This window comes from Crocodylus siamensis, chromosome 2 (assembly GCF_052110815.1).
Source record: "Crocodylus siamensis isolate JL-2025a chromosome 2, ASM5211081v1, whole genome shotgun sequence".
In the NCBI taxonomy this organism is placed as follows: Eukaryota; Metazoa; Chordata; order Crocodylia; family Crocodylidae; genus Crocodylus; species Crocodylus siamensis.
In genome coordinates, this window is record NC_143396.1 from 91,039,164 (window position 1) to 91,061,680 (window position 22,517).

The window sequence follows — 22,517 nt, forward strand, 5'->3', positions numbered from 1 at the left end:
GAGTACTTCTCTACCCCCTCAGCTGCAGCAGACTACATGTTGGAGAAGAAAGCCAAGTCCCCACCCACCTCTGCAGAGAAAAGAGCAGTGAGCCCTTGGAGACTATCTTCCCTTCTGTGTTATAGACAATAATTATGGAAGTAAGGAGCAGATTACCGTTTATTCCCCCTACGCAGGTGTTTAGCATGACCATAGCTGGGCCTGGTCTTATTAGGTGTGAGGCTGACACATGGAAAGGACTGTAGGATCAAATGTTTAAAATGGCAATGATATTGGATTTTTTCTCTTACCTTTCTACCCTACTCATACAAGCGTCTATGGCCAAATACCTTTAAAAACAGCTGGTCTGCTCTTTATTTAAAAGGAGATGGGATGAAACATCAGGGAAAAAATACTGCAGATTCCAGGCCCCATACTGGGAGGTTAAGAAGTTTTCTCTGTTGCTAACTTACGAGATAGTCAATTAATTTAACAAAAGAAGGGAAACTTATTGCAGCTATGGAAGTACTATATCAAACCACAGAAGAGCTCTTTTTTTACACAAGAGCAAGCCTTTTAAATGAGATGAGCTATAAACCCTTATGTTCGACCTTTTACACCAAGAGACACTATTTTCCACAACTGCCATGATGATACAGGGCTTCACAGGACTCATTTTGGGATGAACTGTGCTTACTACAGGTTCCAGGTTCTTTTGTGCCCATAAAACCAGGAATCGTAAATTAATTAAGAAGAGGAGCACCCTAACATATATAGGGTACAGGGAAGAGCATTCAGCTCCCAGGCCCAGGCAGCAGGGCTTGAGAGATGCATAGAAGTTTATTCTCCAGACTTGACCCCTTGCTCAATTTAGGACCACTACTAATTTCAGAAGACAGGGCAGGATAGCACCTTAATTAGTCTGTAAGCTGCCACCCTATCCTGCCTTCTGACTAATTGCAGACTGCAATAGGTATCCACCTCTCTTAACTAATTTCAGAAAGAGAATGAATGTAAAGCTTCTTTCATTAAAGGTTGGGCTACCACAATGCAACAGATAAACAAAATAGGGAAGGGGAAAAATAATCCCAAAAGATTTCCCTCCAATAAATCAGTCTTCCACTACTGCTAGGATTTCACTGCTTCCATGACATCCAAAAATAGCAATACATGCCAATTCATAAGCTGTCAGCTTGAAAAATCCACCAATGTTAAGTTACTAGGAACAACATAAACAGCCTTTTAGAACGTGTCTAAGAAAGTACTAATGTCATTTTTACAAGGTCAAGGAAAATATGGAGCTTTTTCCTACGAAAAAAAAGATAAAATAAGCATGCCATGCTGGCAGATTTCACATTTCGCAAAAAGCCAGAGTGCAATGGCATTTGATCTTAACTTTAAATTTTAGTCCCAGTAAACTCAAAAATAAACAAAAAAACATTATTTAATACAAGGGAATGAATACATTTTTAGTGGCTCTGAAGTGCATTTCAACTGTAGACATCCCAGCATTTCGCACAATGCACACACATCATCATACCAATTTCAAAAATGGGGAAAATGAAGCTCAGGGTTTCAGAATCAGATTTTCAAAGGTGACTTTTTGCAGCAATGCAGATGTGACGACTCCGATTTGAGCATGCACACACCAATACACATGCTCATATCTAATAACAAGTCAGCGGTTGAAACACACTCAAAATCTGGCTGAACGTGCTTTACCCAAGGTCACTCAGTCAATTTGTGTTACACCCAGGGAGAGTCACTCACCAAGCAGGAAATTCGTTTCTCTAATTCCTCATACTATGTACCACCCAGTTTTATTATATTGCTTCCATACAACATACAATAGTTATCTTTATTAATACTATTTTCTTATATGGCACCTTCCTTAGGCAATCAAGCTCAGTGGTTAAGGATGTGGTCTGGAAGTAGGGTACAAACAGAGGACCAGAAGCCAAAGGCAAGAACTAAAACATCAGTTGAGGACAAGGAGCCAGGGCACAGAATGAGACAGAAACCACAGAAGAGACTGGAGGTCTGGACTGGGGCTCAGAGCAACTGCAGATGCTGCCCAAACCCCAGAGCTCCTGCTCATAGCAGCCAGTCCCCATAGGGCCACCACACCTATGGTTACCAGGGCCCAGCTGAGATGTTGGGCTTGTCTGGTAATTGCTCAGAGGCTGCAGATGGGAAGGACTCTGGTCTAGGCTGACTGCTAATAACCAGAAAGCCTAACAATCGTTTATTTAAAAACCTAGTCATCGTACATACAATGGATAAATATCTCTGGCCATGATTTTCTCCTTCTGCTTATGCCCTATAAAAAAGAATTTACCTAAAAAAGACCTGATTCTCAACTTACACCAATCTTACATTGATTTCAGTCGGTGGTTACGTATACATATTTTGCGACAGAATCTGTTGAATACAGATTAGCCTCATCAGCCATCTCGAGACTCACAGATAAGACAATCATGAAAGACAATCATCCTCGACTCCGAGGGACTGCCGAAGAAGACATATACATACTGATGTGAATTTGAAAGCAGGTCTACATAGTTTATATCACAAATCATGTGATCAAGATTGATGCTGCACATTCTTCAATAGGCTTCCATTGTTGAAAATGAGATTAAGTCATTCAGCCTTCTCATCTTGAGTTAGTTTGTAGAGTAATTAAAAAAATTATACCCCAAACATAGAACCTTCAGATCTGATCATCGAAGGCCTGAATTATTCAGCAAGTTATCACTGGGATGTTAGTCAGGTTCACATGCCAACTGGCAACTTTGGGGAGGGAAGAGAATCTTCCTTGTATGTCTGTTAAATTGGACTTGTGAATTAGTTTTCACAATCAAATTGACAGGGATAACTAGTAGGTCAGCTTGTACTGACTCTTCAAAAGCATTCAATATGGTGAATCAGGCATTTTGTAATGCTAATTGTTCTGATTCACTAGAAATAAACATGCCCTAAGACAGTTAAATAAAACCTTAGAGGTAGGAAACAGTTGGTGAGCCTTGAAGGTTCTGCTTTACAGCCACAACAAGTAATATCTGATGTTCCCTAGGGCTCTGTGCTTTATTCCTCTGTATTTTTTTACTGATATTTTATGTAAGGCGATGTTGATGAGGCAGAATCAATGCAACTGGATTTTGTATAAAAATAAAATTGTAAAATGGTTAATATGTGCTGGAGATGAAATTCGGAAGTCCCACACTGGAACATTTTGTAACTAAAGACTCAATTTAATAACAACTAGAGCTCAAAAAACAACAAAGAAAAGTGAACCATCGACAGGGTACAGCAAATTAAAGCGACCAGAGTGTTTGGAATGGCCGTATTATTAAAAAAAAAAAAAAAAAAAGTAAATTTGGATAAGATTGGGTACTTACTTAAAGATTTGTTGCAGGACTGTGAACAGCTTAATACTCTCTAAATGTAAGTAAAAAATGTAAATAAAAATATGCAGCAATGAATGTTATTGCTCATTAACCACACCCCAATCAATCATCTGTTCTTAGCATAATTTAGAGCATATTTCCTTCTTCCATGGGTTTACACAGCCTGCATTCAGCTCCAACCACAGACTCTCCCTGTCCAGCACAAGACTACATCAGGGATCAGGAGGCATGGAGCCATACAAGGAACATTCCCTCCACCACCAGGAAATCTTATACTAGTTGGATTCCATACGACCAGTCTCACCAGCTTTGTGGTTCTTCTCCGCTGGCTGACCAACCATAAAATAATAACAGCAGCATTAAAAAACAGGGCTCTTGCTTTTTGTTTAAACTTTTCATTGAAAATTTACTAAGCTACATGCAGACTGTAGATGTTACCATTTGTTATTACACCAAATGACCTCATCTTTTAAATTAATATGTTTTTCATTAGATGTCAAGATTACTCTTATGTAAAAAGGCGAGAAGGTCAATTAAAATATCTTATCTAACCTATTTAAAGATATATTATCTTTTAACATCCACTAAATTTGAAGCTCTATTCTATTGTGATTTATAAGCTTTTACCCCTTTATGACTATGAACTTTTCCAACTGGTGCCTCTTTGGCCTCTGTATAAAAAATTCTGATCTCACAGACTACAAAGAGATGTCAGAAAAGTGTCACTTTTTCCAGATGCCCTGCTGAGAAGAATTCATATCATCTGTCTTCCTTAGCCTCCAGGCCCTTCATACAAGGCAAGATGACAGTAGCTGGCGTGGATAAGTATGTTTCCCTGGGGGCTGGCACATATTACATTTATGGTGTGACTAACATGCTAATCATGCCATAAATAGCAACATGCCACAAGTTCATCAAATTTATAGGACCATAACATGGCAAACCAGCCACAAACATATTCAACAAAAAAACTGAACGTCTTTGTGGCTGGTTTCTATGGCACTGTAAACAGAGTGTGTGGTATGCTCCATCATCCTGATGTTAACAGTCTGGAACTTGGCTGGGAGCTGCCACACGCTGGGAGTCCTAACACGCTGACAATTGCTGATTGTTCTCAGGATCAGGCTGTCCATGCCTGATCCACCTAGCTGAGTGCTGGGATTGGACATGGGGCAAACCAGGGGTCCAGGACAGAGCTACCACTGGTCTGGTCCACAGGATCAGGCTGGGAGCAGCTCCACAGTGGCATGATTGAGATACAAGAAATTCTGAGCCTTATTCCAAACATCGTGATTTTGCCATATACATCTGCCATGACAGGATGCACGATATTTGAAATGGGCATAAAATTCCTCAGATCCCAATTACACCACCATGGAGCTGCCTTCAGCCACCAGACAGGTGGCAGTTTTGTCCTAGACCCTGAGGTTGCCCTATGTTTGATCCCCAGCACTCAGCCAGTCACCATTATTTTAATGTCTGCCTGAATGGATGCCGGGGGCTTCCTCTGAGCAATCATAGCCTGACATGCTATGTGATTAGGCTACTGACAACTTCCCTAGCGGTAAGGACACCTCTTATTGGGAAGGAAAGAGACGCACCCATGAGGTTTATCCCACAGGAGGAGCAACGGCTATTCAGATTCTCCTCCTAATGTAGCAAATGTTGATCACTTCGCTTCCCTGCAACAACCTGCAGCAGAACACAGATCACAGGCTCAAAGATGAAGAGTCAGCACTCAGGTATCTTTATTAGCAGATACTGTGATGTTACAGCACATCAGCCTTCTGGTAATCAGCAAGAAACGCAACAGGGTTTGTCCATCCAGCAGCCCCACTGCGAAGAGCAGGCACCTTACATGTACTTTTATACAAATTCATACAACACGTAACCAGTAACAACAAAGCACACTTAACTTACTCCCATATATGGAACCCCTAACTTACACAACTGTGATAACTACATTGTGAATTGTTACATTATTATTTTCAACATGGTTTGTATTACTGAGCAACTGGCATAGGCTCCTACAGCTACCAATCTGTTTGTGACTTTCTCCTGCGATAGCCTACAGCAAGTTGCTATCTCTTACTAACTGGAGAACAGGGTTTGGGTTGAATTGGGTTCTTATTCTTAGAAAAATCACATTTGTGTGAGAATCCTGATGAATGACATTGCTATACTGACTAAACACTGACTTCTGTTTTCTTGTGGGTCAAGACAGAAGTGCATTCAGGTTTCCATATGTTCCACATTATTTTGCAATTTGGGGGTAAATATATTTGGCTGTTTTGACTGGGGAGACAGGAGAAGAGAGATATCTCCTAGATCCATTAGATTTTGTGGGACCAAAAGACTTACATCTGTCTCACAAGTAGATGGTATCTCTGCCTAGGTCAGGGATGGGCAAATATTTTGACCAGAGGGACACTTACTGAGTTTTTGCAAGCCATTGAGTGCCGCATGACAGGCAGCCCAGGGCAGATCAATATTAATTTTCTAAATTTTTTAGGGGCCCCGTGGGCCGGATAGAATGACCTGGTGGGCTGCCCACCCCTGGCCTAGGTAGATAGTGATTTTAATGTTTAGTATTTGTCAATCCAAAGGAAAGGTGGCTCATGCTTAGCTGTTCTGTTCGCCCTTCACAAAGACTACATTCAGATCTTCCCTCCTGGATTTGTTTACATTCTTCTTGTGGTTTAATAAATGTGTGTCTTTTTTACATTTGTGGGGAAAAAACAAACCTAAATCCTTATTGTTACTTCCACCTAGCTGACTAAGAGGCCTGGTCCAAAACCCACTAAAAGGAAACAAAATTGATTCTCCCGGACTGTTGGGATCAAGTCCTAAAAAGGAAGGACCTAAAAATCTTTATATTCAGGATTCAGATGCTGAAAGCTAGCAGAACCTTAAAAAAGGAAGTATTTTTGAATTGTTTCAAACTTCTAAAAGCATGCAGACACAAGTGTTATCAGATTTCTGTTATACTATAAACTCATCAACACTAGCTCAATTTTATGCTTTTATCATATGAGACTTAGAAAGAAGATTCGTCTTCTACTGTATCATTATATTTCTATTTTTAATTTAGTGTCTACTTCAATTTTCTCCATTCCATCCTGTTCTTCTAGGTCCTTAGAGAGGCCTGGATGAGGAGGTTGGGAGGAGCCTTGTCTCCAGAAAATATATGCTGTAGCTCAGCACTGCTGACTCCTCCAGCTTCCACTGAGTTTTTTCTGCCCCTGCACCCCCTTGTCTTCTGGAGCTTGGATGGCTCCTGCTACTACTAGGTTTCAGTTTTGCCCTTCCTCAAAGCTGTCATCTTTTCTTGATTGTCTGTCTTCTGAACTCTCCCTAGGTCCTGCAGAAAGTCTTGGTCAAATGCTTCTTACATACGGAGTTCCTAAAGAAGGGTGATGCACTTGCTGCTTCCAAAGCCTCATGAAGAGATCTAAAGTATGAAGGAAAGAGCTCCTACCCCATCCCCCAAGCTCCCTTGCCAGGATACTCTCACACTAAGGTATCTAGATAGTTGATCATATGGGTATAGATTAATAGGTGATTTTTAAAATTGCCAGTCTCTCTTTAAACTAAAGCATGGCTATACAAAAAATGTTAATGCGAGGTAAGCAAAGATGGGAATTATAGCATGTCAGCTACACTGAGAGAACTGCCCATATGCACATTTGCTCTGTGGTGGGCAGTAGCTTGCTCCTGAGTCAATGGAAGCAGAGCAAGCTCTCTCACATTTACTCTGTGGTAACAGCATGCACACAAGCAATTGCTGCAGGATAACTAAGATCATCTTAAATTCACATCCTGGCTTCCACTGTGTCCTGATATATTATTTATGCAGTCATACCCTAAGAATATTACTTTGTAAATTGACAAAGACTATTTAGCAAATCACCAAACAGGGTTTTTTCATGAAAAGTTAGAGGTTCCCAAGAAGTATCCTTCTGATATAAACCAAGAGAAAGTATGAAAGCTGTAAACCAAAAGTAATCTAACTCTTAAGATTGTTACAACAATCTTAAGTTGCTGTATCCAGAACTAATGGATGTAATGTCTACTATCATAAGTAGATGTCAGAAGAAGTATATGATAACTTTTGCTTCTGGTAGTATTGTAGTGAAATACATTTTATTCAATGCAGTAATATTAAAGGAAACCAAAAGTCCCCAAAAACATCAACAGAAAGATCCACAGAGAGTTCACTTCCACTATGAATCGGATTTAGCAAGTGGAATCATTTCTTAACAAACAGCAGTCCCAAGACCATTTTCTGCTTGAAATATAGTTCAATAAGAGTTAGCAAAATTGGTTTTGACAAACTTTTGCAGTATATTCAGAGGTTTTACCAATTAATAGCTAGGAAGCATTTAGGGCCAGCATTCAGTTAAGGGCCCCCAGATATTTAATTCATTTTCTGGCAAAACAGCAAAACAAAGAACAATAGTTTGTACTTTACAGTGCCTTCAGAAGATATTAAGTGCCTTAAAACATTTCAAATGAACCTCACAACACTTCTGAGTTTCAGTGAGTCAATGCAGAAATGAGGATGGAACCTAGGAAAAACTGGGCTCTTATCTCCATGCTTTAACTAGATTATGTGAGAGGCAAGGACTCTGGAGGGCAATCTCTTTTACTAAACTAACTATGCATTGGAATAAAGTTAGACAAGTTATCAAATCCAAGACATTCTTCATCAGGTCTCTGACGATAAGCAGCCAGGCACAATCTAGCAAAACAAAGAAGAGGGGAAGGGCTGAGAGAAATTCTCTGGGGTAGCAGGCACACAATTGGTAGAAGAAAAGAAGCTGATTACTGGGAGATCAAGGCCTATACAAAAGGAAGGAGGGTCAATCTCACCTTCCTTGTGTAGAAAGAATTCAGGAGTTGGATAAATTATAATGTGCCATAAACATGATATCAGTATTTAGTCATTACTTCTCAGTGTCTAGCCAGCTTGTGATTTTTTTGTTCCCAAGTTCACTTTTTAAAGGTGTTAGGTAGATTTCACTTGAGTACAAGACCAGTAAGGTCAGAGAGGGAATGGCTGTTCTATAAGACATGTGGTCGTAATGGTGTAATCAGAGACCTGATGAAGAATCTTGCATTTGAAAGCTTGCCGAACTTTATCCCATATATATAGTTGGTCCAATAAAAGAGATCACCCTAAGAAATTCTTGCCCCTAGCATAATTTCTGGACCATCACAGCTACAACATCACTCTGTAAACTAGTGGATCAGTCAGATGTTAAGATGTCCTCAACATGCGTTAGGTATACGATTTCGAGATACTTCTTGTTGGCAAAGTCCTAGCTTTGCTACACTACAATGACAATTAGCACACATTTTACTGCTTGAATGCTCATTTTAAGTGCAGTTAGCACATCATAAATGTAACATGTGACAAGGCCCTAGATAACTGATTTTTTTCAGAGAAGAGAAATGTGGTGTATTTAATTTATCTATCTCAACTTTAGTAAAGCATTTGATATGGTACCCACTAAAAATCCATTCCGTTTAGAAGATGGGAATTACCACAAGAATTGTAAGGTGGGTAAGAAATACAGAGCTAAAGAAGAAGACAGTGGATTGTGCTGTAATAGTAACCGTCAGCTAGAGGAGAGCTTACTAGTTCAGGTCTCCAAGAACCAGTCTGGGGACCACTATTATTTACTATTTACATTAATGACCTTGGTACAAAAAGTAGGAGTGTACTCATGAAAATAGCTGATCGCACAAAGCTGGGAGACACTGTCAATAAAGGGGAGGGTTGGAAGGTTATATAAGAAGAAGTAGATAACCTTGATGACTGGAGTAGCAGAAATGGGATGAAATCTAATAGCACAAAATGCAAGGTCACAGCACCAAGGAACTTCAAAGAATTTCCACTATAAGCATAGTATTTATTAGTTGGAAGAGAGAGTGGAGAAGAAACACCTGTGCTATTAAACTTTCACAGTACAGACTATGAGCTGCCATTGTGATATGGCCATGACAAAAGCAAATGTGAACCTAAGACAGAACAGGCAAGGAATTTCCTGTGAAGACAAGGATGTATTAATAGCTTTGTAAGAGGTCCTAGTAAGACCACATCTGGAATGCTGTGTGCAATTCTGATCATCCATGTTCATGGAAGATGAGTTCAAGGTGGAACAGGTACTGAGAAGAGCTACTAGAGTGATCAATGGAATGGAGTGAACATCACAAAAGAAGAGACTAAAGACTGAAAGAAGATAGGATTGTTTTTTATAAATGCATCACGGGGAATAAATGCCCAGGAGAGAGAAGAACTATTTAAGCTAAAGGATAAGGTTGGCACAAAAACAAATGGGAACAAACAGGTCATACAGGTCATATAGGCTGGAAATTCAATGAAGGTTTTAATCATCACTGGAATGTTGTTCTGGAACAGCCTCCTAACAGGAGGCAGAGGCAAAACAACCTACCTCATTTTAGATGGAGCTTGATAATGTGTGAACAGATTATATGACTTGAGCATATGACACGATACAGACCCCTGGACTAGATTACCCAGGAGGTCCCTTTCAGTCCTGTTTAACTCAAGAAGGGGTTTATTCCAGTATAAACAATTTTCTTATTAATGGGAGTAAGGACAAGGAAGCCTGTCAAAAAGAATAAACCCATTATACACCATTAATTATGTGTGTACAATTCCACCCTATCTTGTAATTCATGGCTGTTTCTCAGATGCCATATACTTGATATCATTATGTGTCTGATTTTTGTTTCTCAAAACTGTAGGAGTTGCTTTTTTCTGAATAAATGTCTAACAGAAAAAACAGCTCTTTTTTCTCCGTCCCAACTTTATCACACTTTACTGTGTGTTCTTTCTTTGAATAAACCAATCAGCCTCACACTGCATCAACTTACTTTGGGCAACCTATAAGCTAAACTAAGTAATAATAAGTAATACTTATCCCATTTAGCAATAGAGCTCACAACTATGGCTATGCATTATTAGCCACTTTACACATGGGAAGCAGGAGACAGAGAGGGTTGATGTCCAAGAGCACAAATCAAGTCGGTGGCAAAAACAAAAGTTCACTGACACTTCCAGTCAGGCCCCCAGTGCACTGAACCAAACTATATCCAAAAGAGATGTAAAATCATGCCTTTTAAGCATCTAAAGGACCTTGTTTTCATGCATGTTTTACTGGCAAGCAAACTCATGTGCTTATCAAACAATAAGCAAACTTTATCTGACAAGATGATTCAGGTAACAAGGAAATGAAGGTCACCTAAAGAGAAAAAGTTTTAAAACTTCTCCTGATGCATACCACTCTGTGCAAAAAGGGAAAGTATTCAATGCTCTTGAAAGATTAACTAAACATACCAATATCTCCACTACTTCAACAGAAAGAAGTTTTTAGAGTGTAATATTAGAAAATTAACGAAACAGATTGCAATGTGATTGAAATTTGCAAGGGATGCCTGCAGTGAGACTGGGTGCACCAAACTGAGGTGAGCATAGTGTACTTTCTTACTAACCAAGTTCAGCTTTTTAGGGATGCTCGGCTGCTTTTCTATATTACAGAATGGATAAGATTATAGGAAAGGCAGTTGACCGGCATTTGAAAAAACGTAACTTTATTTGGATTTCTCACAAAACTGTATGAAATGTTACAATATGGGTTAAAAATATTGGCATTACTGTTTATGTAAATAGGCTAATGGGAGCACGTGTTTGCAGTATGATCCTGGCTGCTCTCTTCCTGCTGTGTAAGTGAGACTTGCAGAGAACTGTGTGTAGATTTTTTGCCCACTGCAGCACAAACAGCATTCAACAAAAAACAAGTATTGTCCACACATTCTTTACCAGGCAAGTACACTCTATTGAAAGACCTGTTTTACACCCATTTATAGAGTATACCATGCCTAGAAAGTGGACTTGATAACAGACTTTTCTACCCCAGGAGTACGAGAATATCCAATGATACCCTTTCCCACAAATCCCTGGTCTTTCCAACAGCAAAAAAAAGGATGTTGCTTTATTTTTAAATGATTTTAAAGCTGCTGAAAATTCCAATCACTTCAATGCAGTACAGAATTAATTAGATGAGGTGGGGAACTCAATAATCATCTCAAACTACTATATCTTAATTAAATCAAGAAATTAAACAGTCTTAAAAACACTGAAAAGGCTTTTCAGAACAATATTATTTGACCAGTCCCACCCTGAACTCTATCCTAATGCTCCCCAAAGCCCCTGCAACTTCTGTGTCAAATGGGAAAACTGAACAATTTAGCCACCACCATCATATAAATTAAGGTTAGTGTAACCCCACCCGCTGGCTAACTCAGGAATATCAACTGCTACAAGGCAGTATTTGTAAGTAAATCTCAATTAATTCCTTACTTTCTAACATATTGATCAGCCAGAAATACCATAATCAGCAATTTTTGCTGAATTGCTAAAAAGATCACAGAAGCGCTTTGCTAATGCCTTTCTTTCCTACAGCCTTTAATCACAAGGAGTTCTCAACTGAAAGTGACTGAAGACTATGTAAGATTTTATATATTGTCTCTGAAAATTTCTTTAGAGTAGCAGATGTGGAGCAGGTCAACAGATATTTCAAGCAGGCATATTCTAACCTAATACACAAAACAGTAACAACTTGTGTTTTAACATAAGACAGGATTCCAGGTTAGTGTTGTTACTATTCAAGCTTCTCAGTCACAGTTCATAATACCTCCAGAGGAATTAGACTAGAGAGCTATCCACACATGCACACACAAGGGCGAAGATAAACAGAAAAACCACCAGTTAATATCCATAGAAGTGGAGAGCTTTGTTACCAGAACACTGCAGTTGGAGTGTTGTCTATTTCTATTCAAAATGCCACCCCACTGGCTATGACAGCATGCTAATCAATAAAAAATATACTTAGTATTATTTGGCGCTCTGTGGGGAATCCTGCCCTCCCCTCAAAAAATTACATTAAATTAATGCTTATATTTTTGTATTATAGATATAAATCATTAATTCAGCATGAAAGTCACATAAATGTAGGTGGTATTCTGAGTTCACTGAAATTGAAGCTTATTAAAAGCTCAAAGTACCTGTTACCAGCACAGAGGATCCAAAACAGCCAGATTAATCCCTTTATTCACAATACTTGCACCCAAAAAACCCCATAATAAAAACAAGCATGATGTTTTTCTTAAGTCCTCCTACAACTTTGTATATGTATTCACACTCACATGCACACACATGCGCACACAAAACACCCAATTGTAAGGCCGGAGTTTATATTCCTACTCTGGATATGGAGAGATAATGTAAGGCAAAAGAATCAAGTTTAAATGGTTTGGAAAACAGCAGAAAGCCTGTCCAACTTGCAGTCTCTTTTCAACAACACAGTCTTACAATTTAGGATACTAAAGAAAAAGCTCAAAATATCTATAACTGATAAGGCTATGTTGGTATATATTTCATGCATATTTCAGGACAAGCATATACATTCTAATGATAGTCACAAAGAGACAAACAGATACGAATAAATTAAGTATAAGAATATGTTGGTATGTTTTAAGCCTATTTCAACATTTAAGCCATCAGTTCTTTTGGCTTATTTTATAACAATTAATGTGCAGGCCATTTAAATCTGTGCACTGCAATAGGATGATAGGAACCTTATAAATAGCTGTGGATGAGTGGATATCTTCACTGCTCCTTCAATTGTAACTGATGCCACACATTCCTTCTTCAAAGTATCCCTGCTAGCATACATGGAAAATTTAAGAGGCTGAATATTTTTAAATTAGTTACTACCTGAGAGCTTCATAAGGAGCTCAGACGCTGCCTTGACTGACATGTCCTGCCTTAACACATTTGCCTGCACTTCCTGTGGCTTGAGTTTCTCCTCAGGGAGGCTTGGGGCTGAGGCTTCAGATCCCTGGCTGAATGCATAGCTGGACAAGGTTGAACTTGCAGCTTCTTCATCCTTAGGCTCGTCTTTCACTTTAAATTTAGGAGTCAAGGGCTCTTTTTGATTTGCAGCTGTCAAAGGAAGAAAAAAGAAAGGGAGACTTAATGAGGTGTGTAATGTATAATCATACAGCAGCCAGTAACAGGAACAAACCAACTAACCTGAGAAAGACTGGAGCAGGTATTGGACACTAGCACATAAAACACTAACTTTAAAAGACCAAGGAGATAGGCAGGCACCTCTACCTTTTGTATAAAGCAGTGTTTCCCAATTTTTCCAGCCCAAGGCACACTTACATTAATAACAATTTCTGCGGCACACCTGTTAAGGCATTCCCCATCCTCATACATATGGTAGCTCATTGCCATAGCAAAGTTCTGCGGCATATCTGTTCATTTCTGACGGCACACTTTTGTGCCGCGGCACATTGGTTGGGAAACACTGATATAAAGTAACACATTGGGACACATAAGGTCAGAGCATTGAATCTCAAGGAAATTTGCATTTTCTCTTCCTCCCTTCTTTCTTCCTGCCCCTGTCCTCAACTACAGCCTGGTTATTCAAGCTGGTTTGTACTTTGTCCACAGGCTTGATGGACATCTAAGGCAAGCATTTTACATAATGGGCAATTTGGCACAGGCCATGAGCATTAACTTATCAAGCTACTAGTTAGAAAGAGCACAGAAAAGAGATAAGAAATAAAAGATATAAGGAAGGAGGGCATGATAGGGGTGCAAAAAGGAAATAAAGAGGACAGACATTTAAGTTACTCAGCTAATGGTGAGTTTTAATTATTTTAGCAAGGTGAATGTTAGGATTTTTAGAGGCCCCCCAACACTTCTCAAGAAAAATAAGCCCATACAATCACAATATTTTGACAATTCTGTTAGAATACCATTTCAAGCCCCGAGTCAAAAAAAAAGCCTTTTTTTTTTTTAACATCCTTTAAAAGACTTACAGAACTAACTTCCTTCCCCAAACAGGTTTCTGAAACCTTGGTGTCCAGCTTATGCTGGGCACATAAATACACTGGTAAATGAAATAGTGCTTTAATTATCAGATGCTGCTGCTGGATCTCTGGCACTGAATTTGAACATCTGGCTGCAATCAGGGACCTGAATGCTACTTAACACTTAAATGCCGAACATTCAAAATTCGTGAGTCAGTCCCCCACCAAAAAGTTATGAAAATGGCTTCAATCATGAGGGTTGGGGGGTTTTTTTTGGTAAAAGTAGCATTTTCAACCTCTCTTTTGATTCTTATATTTAAGAGAAACTCCATGCCTCCAACTGGCTTTCAAGATGTCATTTTAAATAGAAATACAACATAGAAATATAAGTCCTTATGGCAAAGGACTCCTCTTAGCTCAGCAAACCCCAGGAGCCAGAGAAGCAACCCCAAGCTATCCCTTGCTAATTTCTCACCTGCCTAAGAACAGACTAGGCAGCTGACTTCACTCCCATTCCATGCTCTCCACATCTCCCATCTCCTCTACATTTATACACACAGGCCCCATACTTTCCTTTCCTTCCTACCACATTCTCCCTCTCTGCCACACCGCATTTCATGGCACACCCTCAGTCAATTTCCTGCTCTCTTCAGTCCCCTTCTTCCCATCTTAGTACTTCTCAGAAACCCAATTCAATCTGCCTTATGCCTTCTACCATTCCTTTAGCTTCTCACAGCTTCCTCACTCATTTCCTAACTGCTCCCATCGCCAGCACCTCCACCTTTTCTGATGCCTTCCAGGAAGGCAGCCTGGCTGCAGCCCATTGGAAACAATGGAAGACGATGAACATTCTGGCAGTGAGTGGTTCAACTTTTACTTCCCATTTTTAAACTGAGCTCACATTCCAATCCTGAACTGCTACCTGTTTTTTAGAAAGATTGCATTAGCTTCTACTGCAAAACTTGAAGCCCTGCTGTTTACATTACAGGGCTGCTTGGTTTGGCTCTGGGGGACCTGTAGTTTCAGACTGGCTTGCTAGTTGGCCAGATCCTCTGAAAGAACAGGATTTCAGGAAGTGGCACAAATTGTGCATACTGAATCAACATGTACGTTTCAATGCATATCCACCGTTCTCTCTTAAGGAATTAAATAGGCTTAAATGTGTTCTTGTTAGTATGCACGATTAGCATTTATGCCCCCAGACAAATTTCAAATTCACCAAAATGCAAGTTATGGTTCCCATAGTGATTTTTCATCAGCAGTCAGTTCCACACAGAACACTTCTACCATCTCTTGTCCAGGCCTGAGTCATCTGCCTCACTGTCTCTCGCACCCCACCTCTACACAAGCTAATCTATTCTAGGGCTCGAACTGGGCCAGCATGTGGTAGTATAGTATGGAAAGATGCTGCAGACTCTCAACTGCAATTTTAAATAAGGAAAAAAAATCTTTCTGGCTCCTATGGGTGTGAAGAATAAAAAATCTGGACAGAAGGTAACTTCAGGTAATCAGCTCCCTGCTACAGGCTTCAGAGAGCCAAGAACAGTAGCTCCAAAAGGTAGGAATTGCCCCAGTCATCTCAGTGGGTGTTAATTTGCAGGAAATAAAGGAAACAGAAGGTGACTGAAACAAGTAAAGGCAACAAATGAATATTCTCATTTGAATGTTACCAGTGTTAGCTTTTTTTATTGCTCAGGAAAGGGAAACTCATAGGCCTTGTCTATGCATAAAGTTGCACTGTTTTAAAATAAAGGTGTGATGGTAACACACATACAAGAGCAGCTAACCCACTGCAACTGTGTCCAAATTAAACACCTGGCTTACATCAGTTTAACCTACCCCAATATAAAAGTATCCACATACACCCAGTTTAGTTGAACGGATAATTTTTGTTCAGGTCTAGCTACAAAAAAAAAAAGCAGAAAAACCCTCCAAAAACCAAAACCAGAAACAGTTCAACTAAACCGGCACAAAAGGGTATTTCTAAGGTAAACCAAGCCTACGCAGAGCAGTATGTAAGCATAAGGAAGTGGATCCATACTAAGATAAATTAAAATTACAGGCAAGCGAACTCATTTTATCTCACTCCTGTCTTAGATCCAGAACTCTGGAGAGGATTCACAATACATGAGAAATAGCAACCAGTGACAAATCACCAAGCAGACTGGGAGAAACAGCGAACAGGCCTAACAAAAGCCATTGCAAATAAAGGTGACTGTGGGTCATATAAAAAAAGACAACTGAAAAACCTTTTACAAATTAGAACCAAGTTAGGATTAAAGAGATGTTAAGTCTATTCAAATAGCTTTGAACTACACAATTATTTCTTTCCAGAATGAATAATGTTCTCTATTTACACACAAAAAATTACATACACAGATATAATTAACTTGTATTAGCTTACCTTCATCCTGAAATACAATGAGAACAAACTGAAGGATATGTTGCCTGTAGATTGAATCCAAAGAGGATAGCAGTTCAATTGTGTAATGCATAGAAAAAATGTATTGATCAGCAAGCAGCAGCTTTTTTTCAGAGGGCCAATGTTTCTTCTTTCATTACATGATGAATAACTAACAGAATAAGACCCAAAGATTTCCAGATTGCTGAGTTTTATCTTTCTTGAAAATGGGACCATTTGATCCACTTGGCAAAGTAGATCTTTAAAGATAATGACGCACTTTCCTGAAACTGCCAAACACCACAAGAAAAAGCCTTGGGCTTCCACCACTAAGCTGAAAGGTTTTGACAGAAGCTGCTTACCAGTTTACTTACTGTGTATTTCTAAATGGTCAAAATGCCTATGACTGAAAAAAAGAAAAGTCACAGACAGCTTCAAGCGAAGCTCAGTGTTATACGTTGGGCACAATGAAGTACTAGCCAGTGGTCCATCTACTGGATAATTGAAAGAAAGAATTTAAGACAGTAAAAGAATCCCCAAGCACTTAACCTTTCTGCTGAACTGAAGGCCACAAGAAAAGAGATCGACAGAGAGAGCAAATAAACCCACCATGGTTCAAAGTAGTTGTAACAAATGACTCTGTCCCCATATTACATCAGAATAATACCAAACTGTCTTATTAGTTGTCACAAAATACAAGAGACATGTGACAGCAAGATGCAACCAAAGACTCCATGGAAGAAGCTGAATGACAGAAAGTACTGAGACCTGAACTTAAATAACTTCCTCCCAGAACTTGGCAGATGAGACAAAACCTTTCCATAGGGAACTCCACTGTGAATTTTATGGCAGGAAAACAAGAGGAACAGCACTTTAGCCAGGATAGGATTGAGGTTAGAACATCTGAATGACTCAATAAACACTTACGCCCCAGATGAGAATTTCTGGGCACTGGAGACTGGGAACAGCCAACGGATTTGGATTAATCATATTCACTATATTTGAAGAAACCCTTTTGGTTACTGGACCTTCACATCCAAAAGGAAGGTGAGGTCAGTAAAGGTACAACTGATGCGTCTTTTACTGGCCATTTTTTGCTATACTAATAGAAAGGTGGGGGAAAAAATATAGAGATGAACTCTGGTAACCTCTATGGAGACCACAGTTTATGCTTGAAGATAGCCAGGACTGGAGAAAAATCTGTACCCTCTGCAAGAGGAAGAATTGGTGAATTCGTTTCTATTGCTCCTGCTATGGCATTTGGGTTCTTTGGGTTCCCCGTTCCTCTTCTGGCTTCTATTTCCTGTCCCTACCCCCTTGGACTCAGAGCAGGACAGGGGAAAGGGGCCAAACTGTTTGCACAGCAGCGAATTTTGAAGGTGCCCATGCAGTGCCTGTGGCCAGGAGAGCAGGGAGACAAGCTGCTGGGTTTTGTGCATGGCAGGGAGTGAGGTGGGGGGGATGGTTGCTGGACTGCCCAAATAGCATGGGGAATCCCGGATGGGCACTGGTCCTGGGTCTATGACCCTCACCTCATGTGGCTCCTGGCTGCCTCAAACTTGGACAGTCCCAACCCAGGCAATGACATTACAGGGTAGAAAAGGTTTAAAAGGAAAGGATGCTGCTACTAAACTCCCCAACTGTTCAAGGACTTATAAGGTCCCATACACTGTTAAAGTTCATAGCTCAGAAAATAATTTTATTTCGGAATATTTTAAGGTTGGGAATAGTAAAAGGTTTGGAAAAAGGACAGCTGACTACCCTGGTTTCTCTTAAAGCTCCCTTGAACTGAAGGATAAATATGCTTGGGAGGGATCTGAGCTTTAAGAAAACCATGAAGCATTAGTTTATATACAAATACTGCTACAAGAAGTTCCCTTTCTCCTTTTCTGACTGGGTTTTAGCCAGCTACTGAACAATCAATCCAGAAGAGTGTGGAGTATGTATGTGACATGTCATAGGAAGAGATATGCAGAAAAATGGGGGAGGCTCATTTTTGTGGAGCCTACTGAATAAGCCAGGACACGTTTGCTGTCTTTATGGTTACATAAATGTTCTGCTAAGCTGAAGGCTTGCACGGTTCAACTCTGCTACTGTCCTTAACGGTATGCCAAACTGTTTGCCAGTCAAGTGGAGTGCTGCTTGCCCTGAACGGAAGCAAGTCAGTTGCCTGAACCACCGTGTTGAACTCTCTGGTATATCCTCAATCTTGTATGCAGCAAGGTCCTGGCTTCTTACCACCATGTGGCAAGATCATTTGCAAAGACTCTCCCCTCCATGCCAGGTAAGGACAACGCTGTGGGTGGGAAGAAATAAAGTTAAATTTGTTTCTGATAGGAAAGAATTCCTTGCAAAAGGCTGATACAGAGGAAAAAGGAGTGGAAATCCCTGCTCTCCCCCATAAAAGCACAGACTGTAAAAGGGAAGGTTGGTGTAAAATGCTGGTAAGGGGAACTTTATTGAAAACAAACTGAAAGAACAAACTGTCTGTATTCCAGTGGATCTGACAGACAGGCCCATAAATTATGGATCCATTGCTCTAGGCAGGAGTCATCACAGGAAAAACAGAATTATCATTGTCTTTGTTTTTGCTAATAGAACTGATGTTCATTTCAAATCTAGATTGAAAATACACTCTCTAGAATCACAGGTAGATATATATGTTGCCTTATGTACACTGGGACAGGTGACATTGGGAAGTAGTTTTCCACACTGAAATTCATGTGACTGCAGCAGAGCAGAGTTTACAGTGCTACTTCTGGCTAAATTTTAGGCGTTTCAGGGAGGTGTAAGATATGTGACATGATGCCAAAAAAAACCTCACAACCAATTGGCAAAGGGAAGGGGAAACTGATGATATATCAGAGACAAAGATGATTAAAAGCTTTTATTTGCCTAAGCTTCAATTAACTCTGTTAATGGCCTTTCTGAGTTTTACTTTCAAGTAAGAGTCCTGGTGAAATTCTGAATCTGAAGAGATGATTCAAAGCAGTATCCTGATGGCATCAGAAGTCCACACCAGTGTTTTTCAATTTGTGATCTATGGATCACTGGGAGTCTGCAGACTATGTTTAAGAAGTCTGCAAAAGACAACTATGACCAATCAAAAGTATGTGAATATCCACACTTACAATTCAAAGGGGGGGGGGTATGCCTCCATCTGAAATTTCCAAAAGGGTCTGCACCTCCTTTTAAAAATGTTTAGAGGTCCACAAATGAAAAAAGGTTGAAAACCACTGGCCTAACCTAAGACCAATATCAGACCTTTGGCCAATAAATCGCCAGTCTTGTGTGCTAATATATCCTAACTGAAATCTCCCACTTTGACATAAACTATTAACTTGAAAGAATATGCTGCATATATTCTCTTTGAAACTGCTAAAGAAATATAACAATTACAAAAATGTAATTGGGCCTACTTTTTATACTATTTAAAAAATAGCCTTTTGAAGAATCTCCAAACTAGCCGGTGCAGCGCTGCTGATGACAAGCTTTGCAGCATTTCATATTGCTTGCTTGACCCCCACAAATTTCAAGGGTCCATGCAATATGAATAATCTTAATATCTTAATATCTAATTTTGTTTGTAGCAGTCAGCTGATTTAGGACTTCATTTTTTCCACCAATGAACTCAGCTCAGAAAACATGATCTCAGAGTATAAAGTGATTTTCGGCCAGTTAGCAAAATCCCAACATGGTATTATTTCCAAAAAACATACGATTTGTATTTTTGTATGGCTCTGACATCAGTCATGAATTAGAAAGGTTATCTTTTTTTCTATCCCGTTAAACATAGTGTGCAGCTAGCCACACTTTATATGTGGCCCTGTTAGCCTTATTCCACATTAAAGTGTTATCACATGAGTAATTCAGACGACATAAGAAGAACAGTAGAAGCAGTGTACAACTGAAAATATGCAACAAAAGGCTGTAAAGAGATGTTGTGCAGAGCAACAGAAATGGAAGAGGGAGGGAGGGAGCGAATGAAGTGTGCTTTACAATTATCGTTTCCACACAAAGTCCCTTTGAAATCAATAGTGCTAGAATCACATTTATTTCAATGGGACTCATTTATTTTAAAACATTATGAAAGTAAATTCTACACATAACACTAGCGCAGTAACAGTTTTATTATACTATGCTGGCCATGGTAATTTGGCTTAATGAGAGAAAACCCTGCTTTATAACAATAGGAAGCAAATTTAAAAAATGAGTGGAAGGGCTAAATATTTTAAACGGATACATTTTTTGAAATTTCTAATGCTGAAACCTTTAAAAACAGAAGAAAGCACTCTGCAGTTTAACACACAAATACAGTTCTATACAGAATTGATGCACAGGAGCAGACAACACGTTGCCCTGATCCAGCAAAACACTTCAGTTCACACATAACTTGAAGCATGTGAGTAGATTCATTTAAATAGGGGAAAAGTTAAGTCCAGACTTGGATAATATGATGGATCAGGGCTAAAACAAATATACATATGCTGTTTGTTCATCCTCAGTAACTAATAATCAATATAATCTATAAGCCTCTCCAATTTAAATAAAATACTTGGAAGCACTTTAAAGAAATGCTCACAAGAATTGTTGAATATGGACAAAAACGGGGAAAGTATTTTGCAATCTGTTTTGTGGTTTGGTGGGGTTAAGGTTTTTTTGGATTTAAAATTTGTTAACTAGGTTTTTATCTTTTATTTAAGAAAATCTTAAAAAGTCACCTCCAGTCTGATTTTCTCTATGCCAAGTGTCTGGTATGTGCAATTTGAAGAGTGGAAATATGTAATTTCTTGAAAAGGTAAGTCTAATAATAGAAGTTTTAATAGACTGAACCAGTCTAAAAGGAGCAAATCAAAAGGATTGGGTTCAGCATGGTAAGTTAAAAACCTGGAAACAGTTAGCAAAACCATAGCTAATATTTAGCAAAGCTGCTAAACAAAAAAAACCCTCGACTGCTATTATTCTGTGGTATACTGCATAGGTAATAACAGCAGTTGAACATACAGAACCGTAAATTCTGCCCCAAAATGTAAGGTTCCTTGGAAAACAGGTTCCTTTCCCTCTAACATAACATAACACAGCATAACGTAATGTAACATCTTCTTCCTAGGGTAGTAAACTTGGTGATTGTAGCAGTACATTTTCATCCAAATATGCACACACACAAAATTACAGATACATCTCACTCCCCAGTGACTTTATAACATGTTGCTAGGTAACAGTGCATACAAGTCAGGTTTCAAGACCTTTAGTAAGTCACCATAAAATAAATGCATGGGCCTTTTGCATGAGTAACATACAGTTGCATTCTCTTTCTGATGCCAATAGATCAGTCATTGAAAGCATGACTATCTGCCAAACCATAAACAGCTCCTCATCAAATATTACGTAGAAAGTGACAGATCAAAATGTTGTGTGCTTTTTCAGTGAGCAGGCTTTTCCCCTTCTCTTGCTTTCTGCTCTCATTCATGCTGTAAGAAGCCATCATGAGCTCTATTATTTACTATTCAGTACAATGGAGGTCTAGAGCCACTTACTGCATAACATGCACTTAAGCAATGCTTATCTAGCTCATCTACAATAGATGTCACAAAACCCCCCAAACAATTCTTTTAATCTACATTTTAAACACAACAAAAATAAAATGGAAACACAGTAACAGCAAATGTTCTTCCATATCAAAAAGGGACAAAATGTCACCACACTTCTAAAATGCTGAGCTTTTCCTTGCTGCTTCTGACACATAGTGGAAATTGTTTTGGTATTCCCATCCTGTTAAACTTCTTATTCCTCTTTTCCTTCACCCTTTTCCTTTTTGC

At 39.3% G+C, this 22,517-nt stretch overlaps 1 protein-coding gene across 6 annotated transcripts in view; it reads right to left on the minus strand.

The window, feature by feature from the left end:
* Positions 1 to 22,517, minus strand: part of ZNF827 (zinc finger protein 827) — a 152,797-nt gene that overhangs the window by 73,350 nt on the left and 56,930 nt on the right. For all 6 annotated transcript variants that reach the window (XR_016440763.1, XM_090036343.1, XM_090036342.1 and 3 more), the window contains exon 5: positions 13,192 to 13,419. Coding sequence is in view for 5 of the 6 variants with exons in the window: in XM_090036343.1 (XP_089892469.1) it covers positions 13,192 to 13,419 (228 nt within the window). In the remaining variant the exon portion in view is untranslated. The remainder of the gene's footprint in view (positions 1 to 13,191; positions 13,420 to 22,517) is intronic.